The sequence below is a fragment of the Bufo gargarizans genome, unplaced genomic scaffold, assembly GCF_014858855.1.
Source record: "Bufo gargarizans isolate SCDJY-AF-19 unplaced genomic scaffold, ASM1485885v1 original_scaffold_2112_pilon, whole genome shotgun sequence".
Classification (NCBI taxonomy): domain Eukaryota; kingdom Metazoa; phylum Chordata; class Amphibia; order Anura; family Bufonidae; genus Bufo; species Bufo gargarizans.
The window spans coordinates 219,255-235,789 of NW_025334647.1; the positions used below are offsets into that span (position 1 = coordinate 219,255).

At 46.4% G+C, this 16,535-nt stretch overlaps 1 protein-coding gene across 1 annotated transcript; it reads left to right on the plus strand.

Moving 5' to 3' along the window:
- Window positions 1-13,002: 13,002 nt before the first annotated feature.
- Window positions 13,003-15,643, plus strand: LOC122923974 (putative uncharacterized protein DDB_G0271982; the record flags this gene model as incomplete). The annotated part of the gene is made up of 3 exons (XM_044274877.1): window positions 13,003-13,116; window positions 13,258-13,308; window positions 15,520-15,643. Coding segments are annotated over 3 exons (289 nt in total), but the record flags the coding sequence as incomplete, so codon positions are not given.
- Between the last annotated feature and the right edge of the window lie 892 nt (window positions 15,644-16,535).

A 16,535-nucleotide genomic window follows, 5' to 3' on the forward strand; every position in this document is an offset into this window, starting at 1 on the left:
AGGAGTGAGACAAGGATGTGATTATTTGGCTAGTAATCAAAAATGTAACTGTCAGCCAGTACAGGCCCAAAAATTTAGCCAATAGGCATTCACCTGACAGCAAAGAACTTTGGATTCTGTGGCTGGAGGTACATTAGGTGGTCACAGGATAAAAATGTAACTGTCGGCCAGTACAGGCCCCAAAAAATAGGCATTCACCTGACATAAAAGGCCTTTTATGCTGCTGTATATACATAAAGCAAGGACCATTCTTTGTTCTGGGTGTGGCGGATATGCATGGGCTGGCATGAGGAAATTCAATTACACGTGGTCATTAGAGTTGAGCGAACACCTGGATGTTCGGGTTCGAGAAGTTCGGCCGAACATCCCGGAAATGTTCGGGTTCGGGATCCGAACCCGATCCGAACTTCGTCCCGAACCCGAACCCCATTGAAGTCAATGGGGACCCGAACTTTTCGGCACTAAAACGGCTGTAAAACAGCCCAGGAAAGGGCTAGAGGGCTGCAAAAGGCAGCAACATGTAGGTAAATCCCCTGCAAACAAATGTGGATAGGGAAATTAATTAAAATAAAAATTAAATAAATAAAAATTAACCAAAATCAATTGGAGAGAGGTTCCATAGCAGAGAATCTGGCTTCCCGTCACCCACCACTGGAACAGTCCATTCTCAGATATTTAGGCCCCGGCACCCAGGCAGAGGAGAGAGGTCCCGTAACAGACAATCTGGCTTCATGTCAGCAGAGAATCAGTCTTCATGTCATAGCAGAGAATCAGGCTTCACGTCACCCACCACTGTAAGAGTCCATTTTCATATATTTAGGCCCAGCACCCAGGCAGAGGAGAGAGGTCCCGTAACAGAGGATCTGGCTTCATGTCAGCAGAGAATCAGTCTGCATGTCATAGCAGAGAATCAGGCTTCACGTCAGCCACCACTGCAACAGTCCATTGTCATAAATTTAGGCCCAGCACCCAGGCAGAGGAGAGAGGTCCCGTAACAGAGGATCTGGCTTCATGTCAGCAGAGAATCAGTCTGCATGTCATAGCAGAGAATCAGGCTTCACGTCAGCCACCACTGCAACAGTCCATTGTCATAATTTAGGCCCAGCACCCAGGCAGAGGAGAGAGGTCCCGTAACAGACAATCTGGCTTCATGTCAGCAGAGAATCAGTCTGCATGTCATAGCAGAGAATCAGGCTTCACGTCAGCCACCACTGCAACAGTCCATTGTCATAAATTTAGGCCCAGCACCCAGGCAGAGGAGAGAGGTCCCGTAACAGACAATCTGGCTTCATGTCAGCAGAGAATCAGTCTGCATGTCATAGCAGAGAATGAGGCTTCACGTCACCCACCACTGCAACAGTCCATTGGCATATATTTAGGCCTAGCACACAGGCAGAGCAGAGAGGTCCCGTAACAGACAATCTGGCTTCATGACAGCAGAGAATCAGTCTGCATGTCATAGCAGAGAATGAGGCTTCACGTCACCCACCACTGCAACAGTCCATTGGCATATATTTAGGCCTAGCACACAGGCAGAGCAGAGAGGTCCCGTAACAGAGGATCTGGCTTCATGTCAGCAGAGAATCAGTCTGCATGTCATAGCAGAGAATCAGGCTTCACGTCAGCCACCACTGCAACAGTCCATTGTCATAAATTTAGGCCCAGCACCCAGGCAGAGGAGAGAGGTCCCGTAACAGACAATCTGGCTTCATGTCAGCAGAGAATCAGTCTGCATGTCATAGCAGAGAATGAGGCTTCACGTCAGCCACCACTGCAACAGTCCATTGGCATATATTTAGGCCTAGCACACAGGCAGAGCAGAGAGGTCCCGTAACAGACGAATCTGGCTTCATGTCAGCAGAGAATCAGTCTGCATGTCATAGCAGAGAATGAGGCTTCACGTCACCCACCACTGCAACAGTCCATTGGCATATATTTAGGCCTAGCACACAGGCAGAGGAGAGGTTCATTCAACTTTGGGTAGCCTCGCAATATAATGGTAAAATGAAAATAAAAATAGGATTGAATGAGGAAGTGCCCTGGAGTCCAATAATATATGGTTATGGGGAGGTAGTTAATGTCTAATCTGGACAAGGGACGGACAGGGCCTGTGGGATCCATGCCTGGTTCATTTTTATGAACGTCAGCTTGTCCACATTGGCTGTAGACAGGCGGCTGCGTTTGTCTGTAATGACGCCCCCTGCCGTGCTGAATACACGTTCAGACAAAACGCTGGCTGCCGGGCAGGCCAGCACCTCCAAGGCATAAAAGGCTAGCTCTGGCCACGTGGACAATTTAGAGACCCAGAAGTTGAATGGGGCCGAACCATCAGTCAGTACGTGGAGGGGTGTGCACACGTACTGTTCCACCATGTTAGTGAAATGTTGCCTCCTGCTAACACGTTGCGTATCAGGTGGTGGTGCAGTTAGCTGTGGCGTGTTGACAAAAGTTTTCCACATCTCTGCCATGCTAACCCTGCCCTCAGAGGAGCTGGCCGTGACACAGCTGCCTTGGCGACCTCTTGCTCCTCCTCTGCCTTGGCCTTGGGCTTCCACTTGTTCCCCTGTGACATTTGGGAATGCTCTCAGTAGCGCGTCTACCAACGTGCGCTTGTACTCGCGCATCTTCCTATCACGCTCCAGTGCAGGAAGTAAGGTGGGCACATTGTCTTTGTAGCGTGGATCCAGCAGGGTGGCAACCCAGTAGTCCGCACAGGTTAAAATGTGGGCAACTCTGCTGTCGTTGCGCAGGCACTGCAGCATGTAGTCGCTCCTGTGTGCCAGGCTGCCCAGGGGTAAGGACAAGCTGTCCTCTGTGGGAGGCGTATCGTCATCGTCCTGCCTTTCCCCCCAGCCACGCACCAGTGATGGACCCGAGCTGCGTTGGGTGCCACCCCGCTGTGACCATGCTTCATCCTCATCCTCCTCCACCTCCTCCTCATCCTCGTCCTCCTCGTCCTCCAGTAGTGGGCCCTGGCTGGCCACATTTGTACCTGGCCTCTGCTGTTGCCAAAAACCTCCCTCTGAGTCACTTCGAAGAGACTGGCCTGAAAGTGCTAAAAATGACCCCTCTTCCTCCTCCTCCTCCTCCTCCTCCTCCTGGGCCACCTCCTCTTCCATCATCGCCCTAAGTGTTTTCTCAAGGAGACATAGAAGTGGTATTGTAACGCTGATAACGGTGTCATCGCCACTGGCCATGTTGGTGGAGTACTCGAAACAGCGCAACAGGGCACACAGGTCTCGCATGGAGGCCCAGTCATTGGTGGTGAAGTGGTGCTGTTCTGTAGTGCGACTGACCCGTGCGTGCTGCAGCTGAAACTCCACTATGGCCTGCTGCTGCTCGCACAGTCTGTCCAGCATGTGCAAGGTGGAGTTCCACCTGGTGGGCACGTCGCATATGAGGCGGTGAGCGGGAAGGCCGAAGTTACGCTGTAGCGCAGACAGGCGAGCAGCAGCAGGATGTGAACGCCGGAAGCGCGAACAGACGGCCCGCACTTTATGCAGCAGCTCTGACATGTCGGGGTAGTTGTGAATGAACTTCTGCACCACCAAATTCAGCACATGCGCCAAGCAAGGGATGTGCGTCAAATTGGCTAGTCCCAGAGCTGCAACGAGATTTCGCCCATTATCACACACCACCAGGCCGGGCTTGAGGCTCACCGGCAGCAACCACTCGTCGGTCTGTTGTTCAATACCCCGCCACAACTCCTGTGCGGTGTGGGGCCTGTCCCCCAAACATATGAGTTTCAGAATGGCCTGCTGACGTTTACCCCGGGCTGTGCTGAAGTTGGTGGCGAAGGTGTGTGGCTGACTGGATGAGCAGGTGGAAGAAGAGGAGGAGGAAGCCGAGAAGGAGGAGGTGGCAACAGGAGGCAAAGAATGTTGCCCTGCGATCCTTGGCGGCGGAAGGACGTGCGCCAAACAGCTCTCCGCCTGGGGCCCAGCTGCCACTACATTTACCCAGTGTGCAGTTAGGGAGATATAGCGTCCCTGGCCGTGCTTACTGGTCCACGTATCTGTGGTTAGGTGGACCTTGCTACAGATGGCGTTGCGCAGTGCACACTTGATTTTATCGGATACTTGGTTGTGCAGGGAAGGCACGGCTCTCTTGGAGAAGTAGTGCCGGCTGGGAACAACATACTGTGGGACAGCAAGCGACATGAGCTGTTTGAAGCTGTCTGTGTCCACCAGCCTGAATGACAGCATTTCATAGGCCAGTAGTTTAGAAATGCTGGCATTCAGAGCCAGGGATCGAGGGTGGCTAGGTGGGAATTTACGCTTTCTATCAAATGTTTGTGAGATGGAGAGCTGAACGCTGGCGTGTGACATGGTTGAGACGCTTGGTGACGGAGGTGGTGGTGGTGGTGTTGGTGGTACATCCCCTGTTTGCTGGGCGGCAGGTGCCAACGTTCCTCCAGAGGCGGAGGAAGAGGCCGAGGCGGCAGCAGCAGAATAGGCCGAGGCGGCAGCAGCAGAAGAGGTAGCAGGGGGAGCCTGAGTGACTTCCTTGGTTTTAAGGTGTTTACTCCACTGCAGTTCATGCTTTGCATGCAGGTGCCTGGTCATGCAGGTTGTGCTCAGGTTCAGAACGTTAATGCCTCGCTTCAGGCTCTGATGGCACAGCGTGCAAACCACTCGGGTCTTGTCGTCAGCACATTGTTTGAAGAAGTGCCATGCCAGGGAACTCCTTGAAGCTGCCTTTGGGGTGCTCGGTCCCAGATGGCGGCGGTCAGTAGCAGGCGGAGTCTCTTGGCGGCGGGTGTTCTGCTTTTGCCCACTGCTCCCTCTTTTGCTACGCTGTTGGCTCGGTCTCACCACTGCCTCTTCCTCCGAACTGTGAAAGTCAGTGGCACGACCTTCATTCCATGTGGGGTCTAGGACCTCATCGTCCCCTGCATCGTCTTCCACCCAGTCTTGATCCCTGACCTCCTGTTCAGTCTGCACACTGCAGAAAGACGCAGCAGTTGGCACCTGTGTTTCGTCATCATCAGAGACATGCTGAGGTGGTATTCCCATGTCCTCATCATCAGGAAACATAAGTGGTTGTGCGTCAGTGCATTCTATGTCTTTCACCGCTGGGGAAGGGCTAGGTGGATGCCCTTGGGAAACCCTGCCAGCGGAGTCTTCAAACAGCATAAGAGACTGCTGCATAACTTGAGGCTGAGACAGTTTCCCTGGTATGCATGGGGGTGATGTGACAGACTGATGGGGTTGGTTTTCAGGCGCCATCTGTGCGCTTTCTGCAGAAGACTGGGTGGGAGATAATGTGAACGTGCTGGATCCACTGTCGGCCACCCAATTGACTAATGCCTGTACCTGCTCAGGCCTTACCATCCTTAGAACGGCATTGGGCCCCACCATATATCGCTGTAAATTCTGGCGGCTACTGGGACCTGAGGTAGTTGGTACACTAGGACGTGTGGATGTGGCAGAACGGCCACGTCCTCTCCCAGCACCAGAGGGTCCACTAACACCACCACGACCATGTCCACGTCCGCGTCCCTTACTAGATGTTTTTCTCATTGTTATGGTTCACCACAACAACAAATATATTATTTGGCCCAATGTATTGTATTCAAATTCAGCGGGATATAAATTTGAGGCCTAGTATTTAGGCGCTGGGTGACCGGTATGGATTTAGTGACAGAATTAGACTTGGAAATGCACAGAAGCGTGTGTGTGTGAAGTTATTCTGAATGACCCAATGTGCACCTTGAATATTATATACCCTTTTAGGGATAGATTTCAAATAGCTCTGATATAGCAGAAACCACTAAATTATGAAATTGTTAAATTGGGAATTGTATTTCAACCCAGAACAAAAAATGTGCTTTGACGGACACTAAATAACTTTCCCAGCCACAACAGGACAGCGTTAACGAGAGATTTAGCAGGATATAAATTTGAGGCCTAGTATTTAGGCGCTGGGTGACAGGTATGGGTTTAGTGACAGAATTAGACTTAGAAATACACAGTAGCGGGTGTGTGTGAAGTTATTCTGAATGACCCAATGTGCACCTTGAATATTATATACCCTTTTAGGGATAGATTTCAAATAGCTCTGATATAGCAGAAACCACTAAATTATGAAATTGCTAAATTGGGAATTGTATTTCAACCCAGAACAAAAAATGTGCTTTGACGGACACTAAATAACTTTCCCAGCCACAACAGGACAGCGTTAACGAGAGATTTAGCAGGATATAAATTTGAGGCCTAGTATTTAGGCGCTGGGTGACAGGTATGGGTTTAGTGACAGAATTAGACTTGGAAATACACAGTAGCGGGTGTGTGTGAAGTTATTCTGAATGACCCAATGTGCACCTTGAATATTATATACCCTTTTAGGGATAGATTTCAAATAGCTCTGATATAGCAGGAACCACTAAATTATGAAATTGCTAAATTGGGAATTGTACTTCAACCCAGAACAAAAAATGTGCTTTGACGGACACTAAATAACTTTCCCAGCCACAACAGGACAGCGGTAACGAGAGATTTAGCGGGATATAAATTTGAGGCCTAGTATTTAGGCGCTGGGTGACCGGTATGGATTTAGTGACAGAATTAGACTGGGATATGGCCAAAAAATAACCACACTATTGCTGGTTAAATGCACTTGGTGACGGGCGCAGCTTGCCCCTGATGTAGTATATGGCCAAAAAATGAACAGACTATTGCTGGTTAAATGCACTTGGTGTCACAGCTTGACGCACCACACTACTGAGGGTTAAATGCACTTGGTGACGGGCGCAGCTTGCCCCTGATGTAGTATATGGCCAAAAAATGAACAGACTATTGCTGGTTAAATGCACTTGGTGTGACAGCTTCACCCTGATGTAGGCTTTAGCCAAAAAACAACCACACCATTGAGGGTTAAATGCACTTGGTGACAGGCGCAGCTTGCCCCTGATTTAGTATATGGCCAAAAAAATGAACAGACTATTGCTGGTTAAATGCACTTGGTGTGACAGCTTCACCCTGATGTAGGCTTTAGCCAAAAAACAACCACACCATTGAGGGTTAAATGCACTTGGTCGCAGCTTGGATGCACTTGGTCGCAGCACCGCACAAGACACAAAATGGCCGCCGATCACCCCAGAAAAAAGTGACTGACAAACGGTCTGGGCAGCCTAAAAACAGTGAGTGAGCATTTGAATTTCAGCAGCTCAATGATGCACAGCTGCAGATCGATCGATTAATCAAGTGAAGTCCTTTGGAGGAGTTAATCTGCCTAATCTCGCCCTACTGTCGCAGCCGCAACCTCTCCCTACGCTAATCAGAGCAGAGTGACGGGCGGCGCTATGTGACTCCAGCTTAAATAGAGGCTGGGTCACATGGTGCTCTGGCCAATCACAGCCATGCCAATAGTAGGCATGGCTGTGACGGCCTCTTGGGGCAAGTAGTATGACGCTTGTTGATTGGCTGCTTTGCAGCCTTTTCAAAAAGCGCCAAGAAAGCGTCACAAAAGCGCCAAGAAAGCGACGAACACCGAACCCGGACTTTTACGAAAATGTCCGGGTTCGGGTCCGTGTCACGGACACCCCAAAATTCGGTACGAACCCGAACTATACAGTTCGAGTTCGCTCATCCCTAGTGGTCATCACTGGTGTTAAATTCCTCTGAGATCCATGCCTCATTCATTTTTTTAAATGTGAGGTAGTCCACACTGTCGTTAGCTGGGCGAGTAAGCTTATCAATCACAATCCCCCTGCTGCGCTGAACGTCCTTTCGAACAGGACACTCGACAAGGGGCATGCCAACAGTTCCATGGCAAATTGTGCCAGCTCTGGCCACAGGTCAAGCCTGCCCACCCAGTAGTCAAGGGGTTCCTCGCTTCTCAGAGCGTCCACATCAGACGTTAACCCGATGTAGTCGGACACCTGTCGGTCTAGGCGTTCCCTGAGGTTGGATCCGGAGGGCAGCTGTCGATGGGTTGGCTGGAAGAATGATCTCATATCTGAAGTGACCAACACAACTTCAAACCGCCCTCTTTTTGCAGGCGTGGTAGGATTGGTACCCGCACCTGTTTCGCTGTGGGTGGACATTCCTCTGCCAGTGCCCGCAACAGCAGAATGCAGCATCTCTCGCAGCAAGGCCTGGAAATGCTACATTCTGAATGCCCTCTGTGATGCTGGTAACATGTCCGCCGTTTTGTGTTTGTACCGGGGGTCTAAGTACGTTGCACCCAGTACAGGTCCTTGACTTTTATGCTTTTATACGGGGGTCCCTCTTCAAACACTGGAGCATGAAGGCCCCGATTTGCTCTAAATTGAAAGCGCTGGATCAGCCTATCAAGCATATACAAGGTGGAGTTCCAGAGCGTCGGGAAGTCACAAATCAGACATCTGACGGGCAAGTGGTGTCACCGCTGAACATCAGCAAGGCGAGCCATGGCCGTGTAGGATCTAAAATGGCCAGAGATTTTCCTGGTGTGCCGCAAGACATCCTGTACCCCGGGGTATTTGGCAATGAATCGCTGCATGACTAATGACAGGGCACGTGTGTCATTTTGCACTGTTTCAGCGCGCTCAGCAGATTGGCACCGTTGTCTCACACCACTTTACCAACTGTCAAATTGAGCGGGGTTAGCCACTGATCGGCCTGTGACCGCAGAGCTGAAAGGAGTGCAGGACCGGTGTGGAGGAGACGGAGGATGGAATAGGAGGAGGAGGAGAAGAAAAAGAGTCAGGCCTGCATGCAAACGTGGCAGTAACACCAAATCCACACGGGTACCACGGGTTACATAGAAACATAGAAACATAGAATGTGTCGGCAGATAAGAACCATTTGGCCCATCTAGTCTGCCCAGTATACTGAATACTATGGATAGTCCCTGGCCCTATCTTATATGAAGGATAGCCTTATGCCTATCCCATGCATGCTTAACCTCCTTCACTGTATTTGCAGCTACCACTTCTGCAGGAAGGCTATTCCATGCATACACTACTCTCTCAGTAAAGTAATACTTCCTTATATTACTTTTAAACCTTTGCCCCTCTAATTTAAAACTGTGTCCTCTTGTGGTAGTTTTTCTTCTTTTAAATATGCTCTCCTCCTTTACCGAGTTGATTCCCTTTATGTATTTAAAAGTTTCTATCATATCCCCTCGGTCTCTTCTTTCTTCCAAGCTATACATATTAAGGTCTTTTAACCTTTCCTGGTAAGTTTTATCCTGCAATCCATGGACCAGTTTAGTAGCTCTTCTCTGAACTCTCTCTAGAGTATCTATATCCTTCTGGAGATATGGCCTCCAGTACTGCGCACAATACTCCAAGTGAGGTCTCACCAGTGATCTGTACAGCGGCATAAGCACTTCACTCTTTCTACTGCTTATACCTCTCCCTATACATCCAAGCATTCTGCTGGCATTTCGTGCTGCTTTATTACATTGTCTTCCCACCTTTAAGTCTTCATGCTTGACAGCTGTCAGAAGGTTCACCCAGTGGGCAGTAAAAGTTATGTACCTTCCCTGCCCGTGTTTGCTAGACCACGTGTCTGTGGTCAGATGTATCTTGGCACCGACACTGTATGCCAGAGATATATTCATTTGCCATTGAACGTGGCCATATAGCTCCGGGATGCCCTTCTGGGAGAAATATTTCCTTCCGGGGGACCTTCCCTTGTGGTGTGCCAATGGCCACAAATTTTCTAAAGGTCTCAGAGTCCACCAGTTTATATGGCAGTAATTGGCGGGCTAGCAGTTCCGACAAGCCAGTGGATAGCCGTTGGGCAAGAGGATTATGCGGCGTCATCATTTTTTACGCTCCAACATTTGGGCCACGGAAGCCTGCCTTGTGACAGATGAACCCGACAACGGCACGGTGAAAGGTGGAGTGGCGGACAAATGACCCTGTGCCAAAGTCCGTAGAGAAGAGTAGTATTTGTGCAAGAAAGTATATGGAACCCCTCAATCAGTATTTGGTGAAAGAAAGGAATATAGCAATAGCACCCCTCAATCAGTATTTAGTGGAAGAAGGTATATGGAACCCCTCAATCAGTATTTAGTGGAAGAAGGTATATGGCACCCCTCAATCAGTATTTGGCAGAAACAGGTATATAGCACCCCTCAATCAGAATTTGGCGGAAACAGGTATATAGCACCCCTCAATCAGGATTTTGTGGAAGAAGGTATATCACAGCCCTAAGGCAGTTTTTTGGGGGGCAACAGTTGCAATTAGTTACTCCAATTAGTTACTCCAATAGCGTTTGTCCCTCTATATACCTGCAGTATCGCAGCAGAACCGCACACAACTGCTGCACAATACAAATGCTCTATAATATAATTTCTATGTTAGAAAGTATATTATAAGTATATCACACCCCTCTATATCACACCTATCGACAGCACAATGTTACCAGTCCTTAAAAGCACTTTTGTGGCCCTATTAGCTAGCATTTGGTGTCCCTAAAAGTCTGTCCCTGCTCCACACAGCAACCTCTCCCTACACTGGCAAAACACATCATGTAAACTGGCGGCCATCGGGTTCTCTTATAGGGTTGGGGGGGTGTCCATGGGGTGCAGAAACGTCTCAATTGGCTGTCCTGTCCCACCTGATGGATGTGTCATGGGTCAAAGTTTGGCGCAATGCAAAAGAATATCGCCATATGTTCGCATGTTTGGCGAATCGCGAACTAGCAAAGTTCACCACGAAACGACCCGCTGGTGAACCGCAAGGCCATCTCTAACTATGTACATACATTACTTATCCTGTACTGATCCTGAGTTACATCCTGTATTTTACTCCAGAGCTGCACTCACTATTCTGCTGGTGCAGTCACTGTGTACATACATTACTTATCCTGTACTGATCCCGAGTTACATCCTGTATTATACTCCAGAGCTGCACTCACTATTCTGCTGGTGGAGTCACTGTGTACATACATTACATTACTTATCCTGTACTGATCCTGAGTTACATCCTGTATTATACTCCAGAGCTGCACTCACTATTCTGCTGGTGCAGTCACTGTGTACATACATTACTTATCCTGTACTGATCCTGAGTGACATCCTGTATTATACTCCAGAGCTGCACTCACTATTCTGCTGGTGGAGTCACTGTGTACATACATTACATTACTTATCCTGTACTGATCCTGAGTTACATCCTGCATTATACTCCAGAGCTGCACTCACTATTCTGCTGGTGCAGTCACTGTGTACATACATTACTTATCCTGTACTGATCCTGAGTTACATCCTGTATTATACTCCAGAGCTGCACTCACTATTCTGCTAGTGCAGTCACTGTGTCTATACATTACATTACTTATCCTGTACTGATCCAGAGTTACATCCTGTATTATACTCCAGAGCTGCACTCACTATTCTGCTGGTGCAGTCACTGTGTACACACATTACTTATCATGTACTGATCCTGAGTTACATCCTGCATTATACTCCAGAGCTGCAGTCACTATTCTGCTGGTGCAGTCACTGTGTACATACTTTACTTATCCTGTACTGATCCTGAGTTACATCCTGTATTATACTCCAGAGCTGCACTCACTATTCTGCTAGTGCAGTCACTGTGTACATACATTACTTATCCTGTACTGATCCAGAGTTAAATCCTGTATTATACTCCAGAGCTGCACTCACTATTCTGCTGGTGCAGTCACTGTGTACATACATTACTTATCCTGCACTGATCCTGAGTTACATCCTGTATTATACTCCAGAGCTGCACTCACTATTCTGCTGGTGCAGTCACTGTGTACATACATTACTTATCCTGCACTGATCCTGAGTTACATCCTGTATTATACCCCAGAGCTGCACTCACTATTCTGCTGGTGCAGTCACTGTGTACATACATTACTTATCCTGTACTGATCCTGAGTTACATCCTGTATTATACTCCAGAGCTGCACTCACTATACTGCTGGTGGAGTCACTGTGTACATACATTACTTATCCTGTACTGATCCTGAGTTACATCCTGTATTATACTCCAGAGCTGCACTCACTCTTCTGCTGGTGCAGTCACTGTGTACATACATTACTTATCCTGTACTGATCCCGAGTTACATCCTGTATTATACTCCAGAGCTGCACTCACTATTCTGCTGGTGCAGTCACTGTGTACATACATTACTTATCCTGTACTGATCCCGAGTTACATCCTGTATTATACTCCAGAGCTGCACTCACTATTCTGCTGGTGCAGTCACTGTGTACATACATTACTTATCCTGTAATGCAAGGGGACATTTTATACAAATTAGTAATAACAGTAATAATAATAATCATGATCGTCATCCTGTTATATTTGTAACATTTTTAGTTCCGGTATAATTATTTCTATGTGTGAATCCTCAGAATATAAACACTAAACTAATCAGTAAAGCTCGTTCCTATTTCTCGGTGAAGCTCCAATATTCAAACCAATCTAAAATCAGATTGCTACCCCCCCCCCCCCCCACCGCTGAGATCCTCACCCGCATTCTCTACATTATCTGCCCAGATATTTTTTCTTACATTTTAATGTTTCCTTAAACAATATAGCTTGTTAATTATTAAAGGCAATTATCAGTGCGCCCTTGATGATTAGATGCAAAGAAATTATTTTCAATTACCCTCCTATCGCACACATTACAGACGGATACTGGAAGTGCGAGCAGCTCTCTGTGTAAATAGTGAAGTGATTGTACAAGCGGAGGAGGCTGTAGGTACACATTCTGTGTGATCACCTACCTGATGTGTCAGTCTGCAGAGGGGCCCGATATCTGATCACTGTAGTAACACATTCTGCCACAGCCCTGGTCAGAACACCAGCTCTCATGTATGGTGACATCAGCAGAATAACTGTAAATAAATGGGGGGGGGGGGGGCTCATTTATATAAAAAAATTACACTATAGGACTGTGCTAATGCATTTCATAGCTTGGAAAACAAGGGGAGAAAGAATAAGAAAGAAAGAGCGAGAAAAGAAAGAAAGAAAAATAAAGAAAGAACAAGAAAGAGAAAGAAAGAAAGAAAGAAAGAAAGAAAGAAAAAGAAAGAGAAAGAAAGAAGAAAGAAAAAGAAAGAGAAAGAAAGAAAAAGAAGGAGAAAAAAGAAAAAGAAAGAGAAAGAAAGAAAGAAGAAGAAAGAAAAATAAAGAAAAATAAAGAGAAAGAAAGAAAAAGGAGAAAAAGAAAGAAAAGAAAAAGAAAGAAAGAAGAAGAAGAAAAAGAAAGAGAAAGAAAGAAAAAGAAGGAGAAAAAAGAAAAAGAAAGAGAAAGAAAGAAAAAGGGTGAAAAAAGAAAGAGAAAGAAAGAAAGAAATAGAAAGAAAAAGAAAGAAAAAGAAAGAGAAAGGAAAAAGAAAAAGAAAGAAAGAGAAAAAAAGAAAGAAAGAAAAAAGGAGAAAAAGAAAAAGAAAGAGAAAGAAAGAAAAAGGAGAAAAAGAAAGAGAAAGAAAGAAAAAGGAAGAAAGGAAAAAGGAGAAAAAGGAAAAGAAAGAAAGAAAAAGAAGGAGAAAAAGAAAGAGAAAGGAAGAAAGAAACCCGAGGCCAATGTCCTGCTAACAATATTCCAAAAGAAAAGAGGCAGCACTCCAAATTTATAGACGTATTTGTAGATAGATAGAAGATAAGAGAGATAGATAGATGGATAATAGATAGATAGATAATAGATAGATAGATAGATAGATAGATAGATAGATAGATAGATAGATAGATGGATCCTGCTCCAGTTGTTTTGTCAGTAGATCTCAGTTTTCTTCACATTCATCACCGCCTCCGTCCCTGACTGGTGCACACAGTGAAAAGCTCTGAGTTCCTCTAATCTCTCAGGCCCTCCAATTAGCCTGCAATCTATTGTCACACAGGGGTCTGCGGTCACCTGGGCCTGGAGGACATCTGCACCTTGGAGATGTTTGCAGGATTTTCTCACGGTGTGAAAGTCTGAGACCAGTGGCCTGAACTAAGAGCCCGATATCAGCTCCCCTGATCCTCACTAATTGACGGTGCAGCCACGTTGGGCTGTTTGATGTCTGCTCAGGAGGGAGGATCTATTATTTTAGCTTCTGCCCTAGAAACAATTATTTCAGGTTGTGTTCTGCATAAATCTGCGAGGACCCTTATTATGTGGCTGAGGTGAGTAATTAAGATGATGAGTTAAGTGGGGAATAATTAGGGGGTTGCCTCATTGTCAATCGTCCATCTAACACAGGTCCATACAATGGGTGAGAAAACTCCTAAGTGTCCTTTGCATATTCATAGATGAGACCTAGAAGGTTATGACGCAAATAAGCCCTAATCCTTCATAAAGAGGCATCACTGTTTCCCACACATTCACCGTGTGGTTCACTGGGTAAAATGACCTCTCTGGATCTGTCAGACGTTTCGCCATGGAGTGTGGACAATGCAGATGGCAATGGGACACTTGACTCAACATCTCCTCTATCATTAGCTGGATCTCAGGGCCTAAGAATTATTCCTCAAGAGTCATGTGTGAGTCCTTCAATTATAAAACCAAATAGAAAATAGCTAATTATACAGTCTATCGGCCTATTACTAGGGACATTTTCCCTTTCAATGAAATGGTGACCCCCCATATGACCATCTTGTCCTTTCTCGTTAAAAGAGCTACCCCTATTAATCATAAGCAAACTAGCCATTAACATGCTGGGCTTGTTCTAGTGAGAAGAAAACTGGGCAATTGCCCAGGGTCCAACATTTTGTTCACCTGAGGATAGGATTTCTAGGAGTAATCAGAATTTTCCATTGACCCTCTCACTGCCCGAGCCCACCAGGACAAATAGCATTCATGTTTTTGTTGCCCTAGATCACTGGGGAAGTAAAATAAATGTTTTAATGTCCTAGACAACCAGGGAAATTTGCATTAACTTTTTAATATCCAGGAAATCCAGGTGAAATTAAACTTAACCTTTCATAGTCTTAGACCACCAGGTAAAATAAAATTAACCCTTCAATGTCCAATGCCACTAGGGAAAGTAGAATCAACCTCTCATCACCCTAGACCACCAGGTAAATTAACATTACCTTTTCAATATTCTACAAAACCAGGTGAAAGAAAAATTAACCTTTCATTGTCCTAGACCACCAGGGAAAGTAAAAATCAACCTTTCCTTGCCCTCAACCACCAAAGACCTAGACCACCGGTAGAAGGTAAAATTAATCTTTCGTTGTCCTAATTCTAAACCACCATGGAAAGTAAAATTAATATTTCAATGCTCTAGACCACCAGACAAACTAAAGTCAACCTTTCATTGCTCTAGACCACCTGGGAAACTAAAATGATCTTTTCCGTGCCCTAAACCAGAAAGTAAAATTAATCCTCTGATTGTCCTAGACCACCGCAAAAAGTAAAACAAATTTTCAATGACCTAGACCACCATAGAAATTAAAATGAACCTTTTATTCCCCGTCTAAGGGAATTTACAATTAACGTAATGATTCGCTAATGCCACCAGGGAATTTAAAATGATCATAAAACCATCTTTAGACACATTTCGCTTGTTTATACCTCTGGCCCTGACTACATGTAACACTGCTTCATTTCTATTCAGCCGACACCATTGACAGAGGAAGCACCTGTTCTCTCGGAGAAGCCTACAACGAGAAGGAAACTGTACAACATGGCGACAGCTACTGTCACCTGCATCCAGTTACCAGATGAAAACCTCATGAAAAGTGGGTCATAGTGTGCGACATGTGGCAGAATACAAACAATCTGCACATACAGTATATTGCCGCAATTTGGAATCAGATCCAGAAATTTTGGTGATGTAATATTTGGATAGTCCAGGTTTGGCCCAGTTTGATGTTCAGCTTAGGTGGACACTCTATTTTTTAAATGGGCTGTCTTAAAGTCTAAGCTGGGCGAAAGGACTAGGAGTGTAACTCGGGAATGGAGGCTGCTCTAGCTTCTGGGTACCAGCGGGCCTTTCTGCCTTGTCTAGGGTATTTAGGGTATTTAGAGGTAAAGCTAGGGCAACAAACTGAATTTTTGCCCTGGGTGAAGGACCTCAAATTTATAGGACTGATACACTGTGAGGGGTGAAGTAAGACCACTCAATTTTTTCATTGATATTCTCTGAATCTTTATGTGTCATGCCCCGCCCCCTCAGGCTTAGTCTACATATAAGAATTTGTTTGTTTTACCTGGAGTGTTCCTTCAAAGCACATCATTTGAGGTCCTGCTTAGAGTCATAGCTCGGTGTCCATTCAGTTCGGTTTCTTATCTAAATACCCCTACCTGGCACCCAGGACAGATTCCATTCCAGCCCCCTCACTAGCCATGGCCCCCGGTCCTATATACCCCTTTGCTCAAGTTCAAAGCATGCCATTTGGAAAACATGGCCAACGTGAAAATTCCTGATGGTGTTTTGGGCCAGATCCGAACCAAAAAACAAGAGGCCCAGCAGTTTTCTAATTAACATTCTTACCTTCTATAGGCAAATAAGAAGTTAAGTGCACTGAGGGCAGGCCCAAGCCACTTGGTGCACCCTTGCTCCTCTTGCTTTTTCTGCCAGCCCCTGCCTCTACTTCTGGATTGACAGGGCGAGGCGAGATGACTATGTAG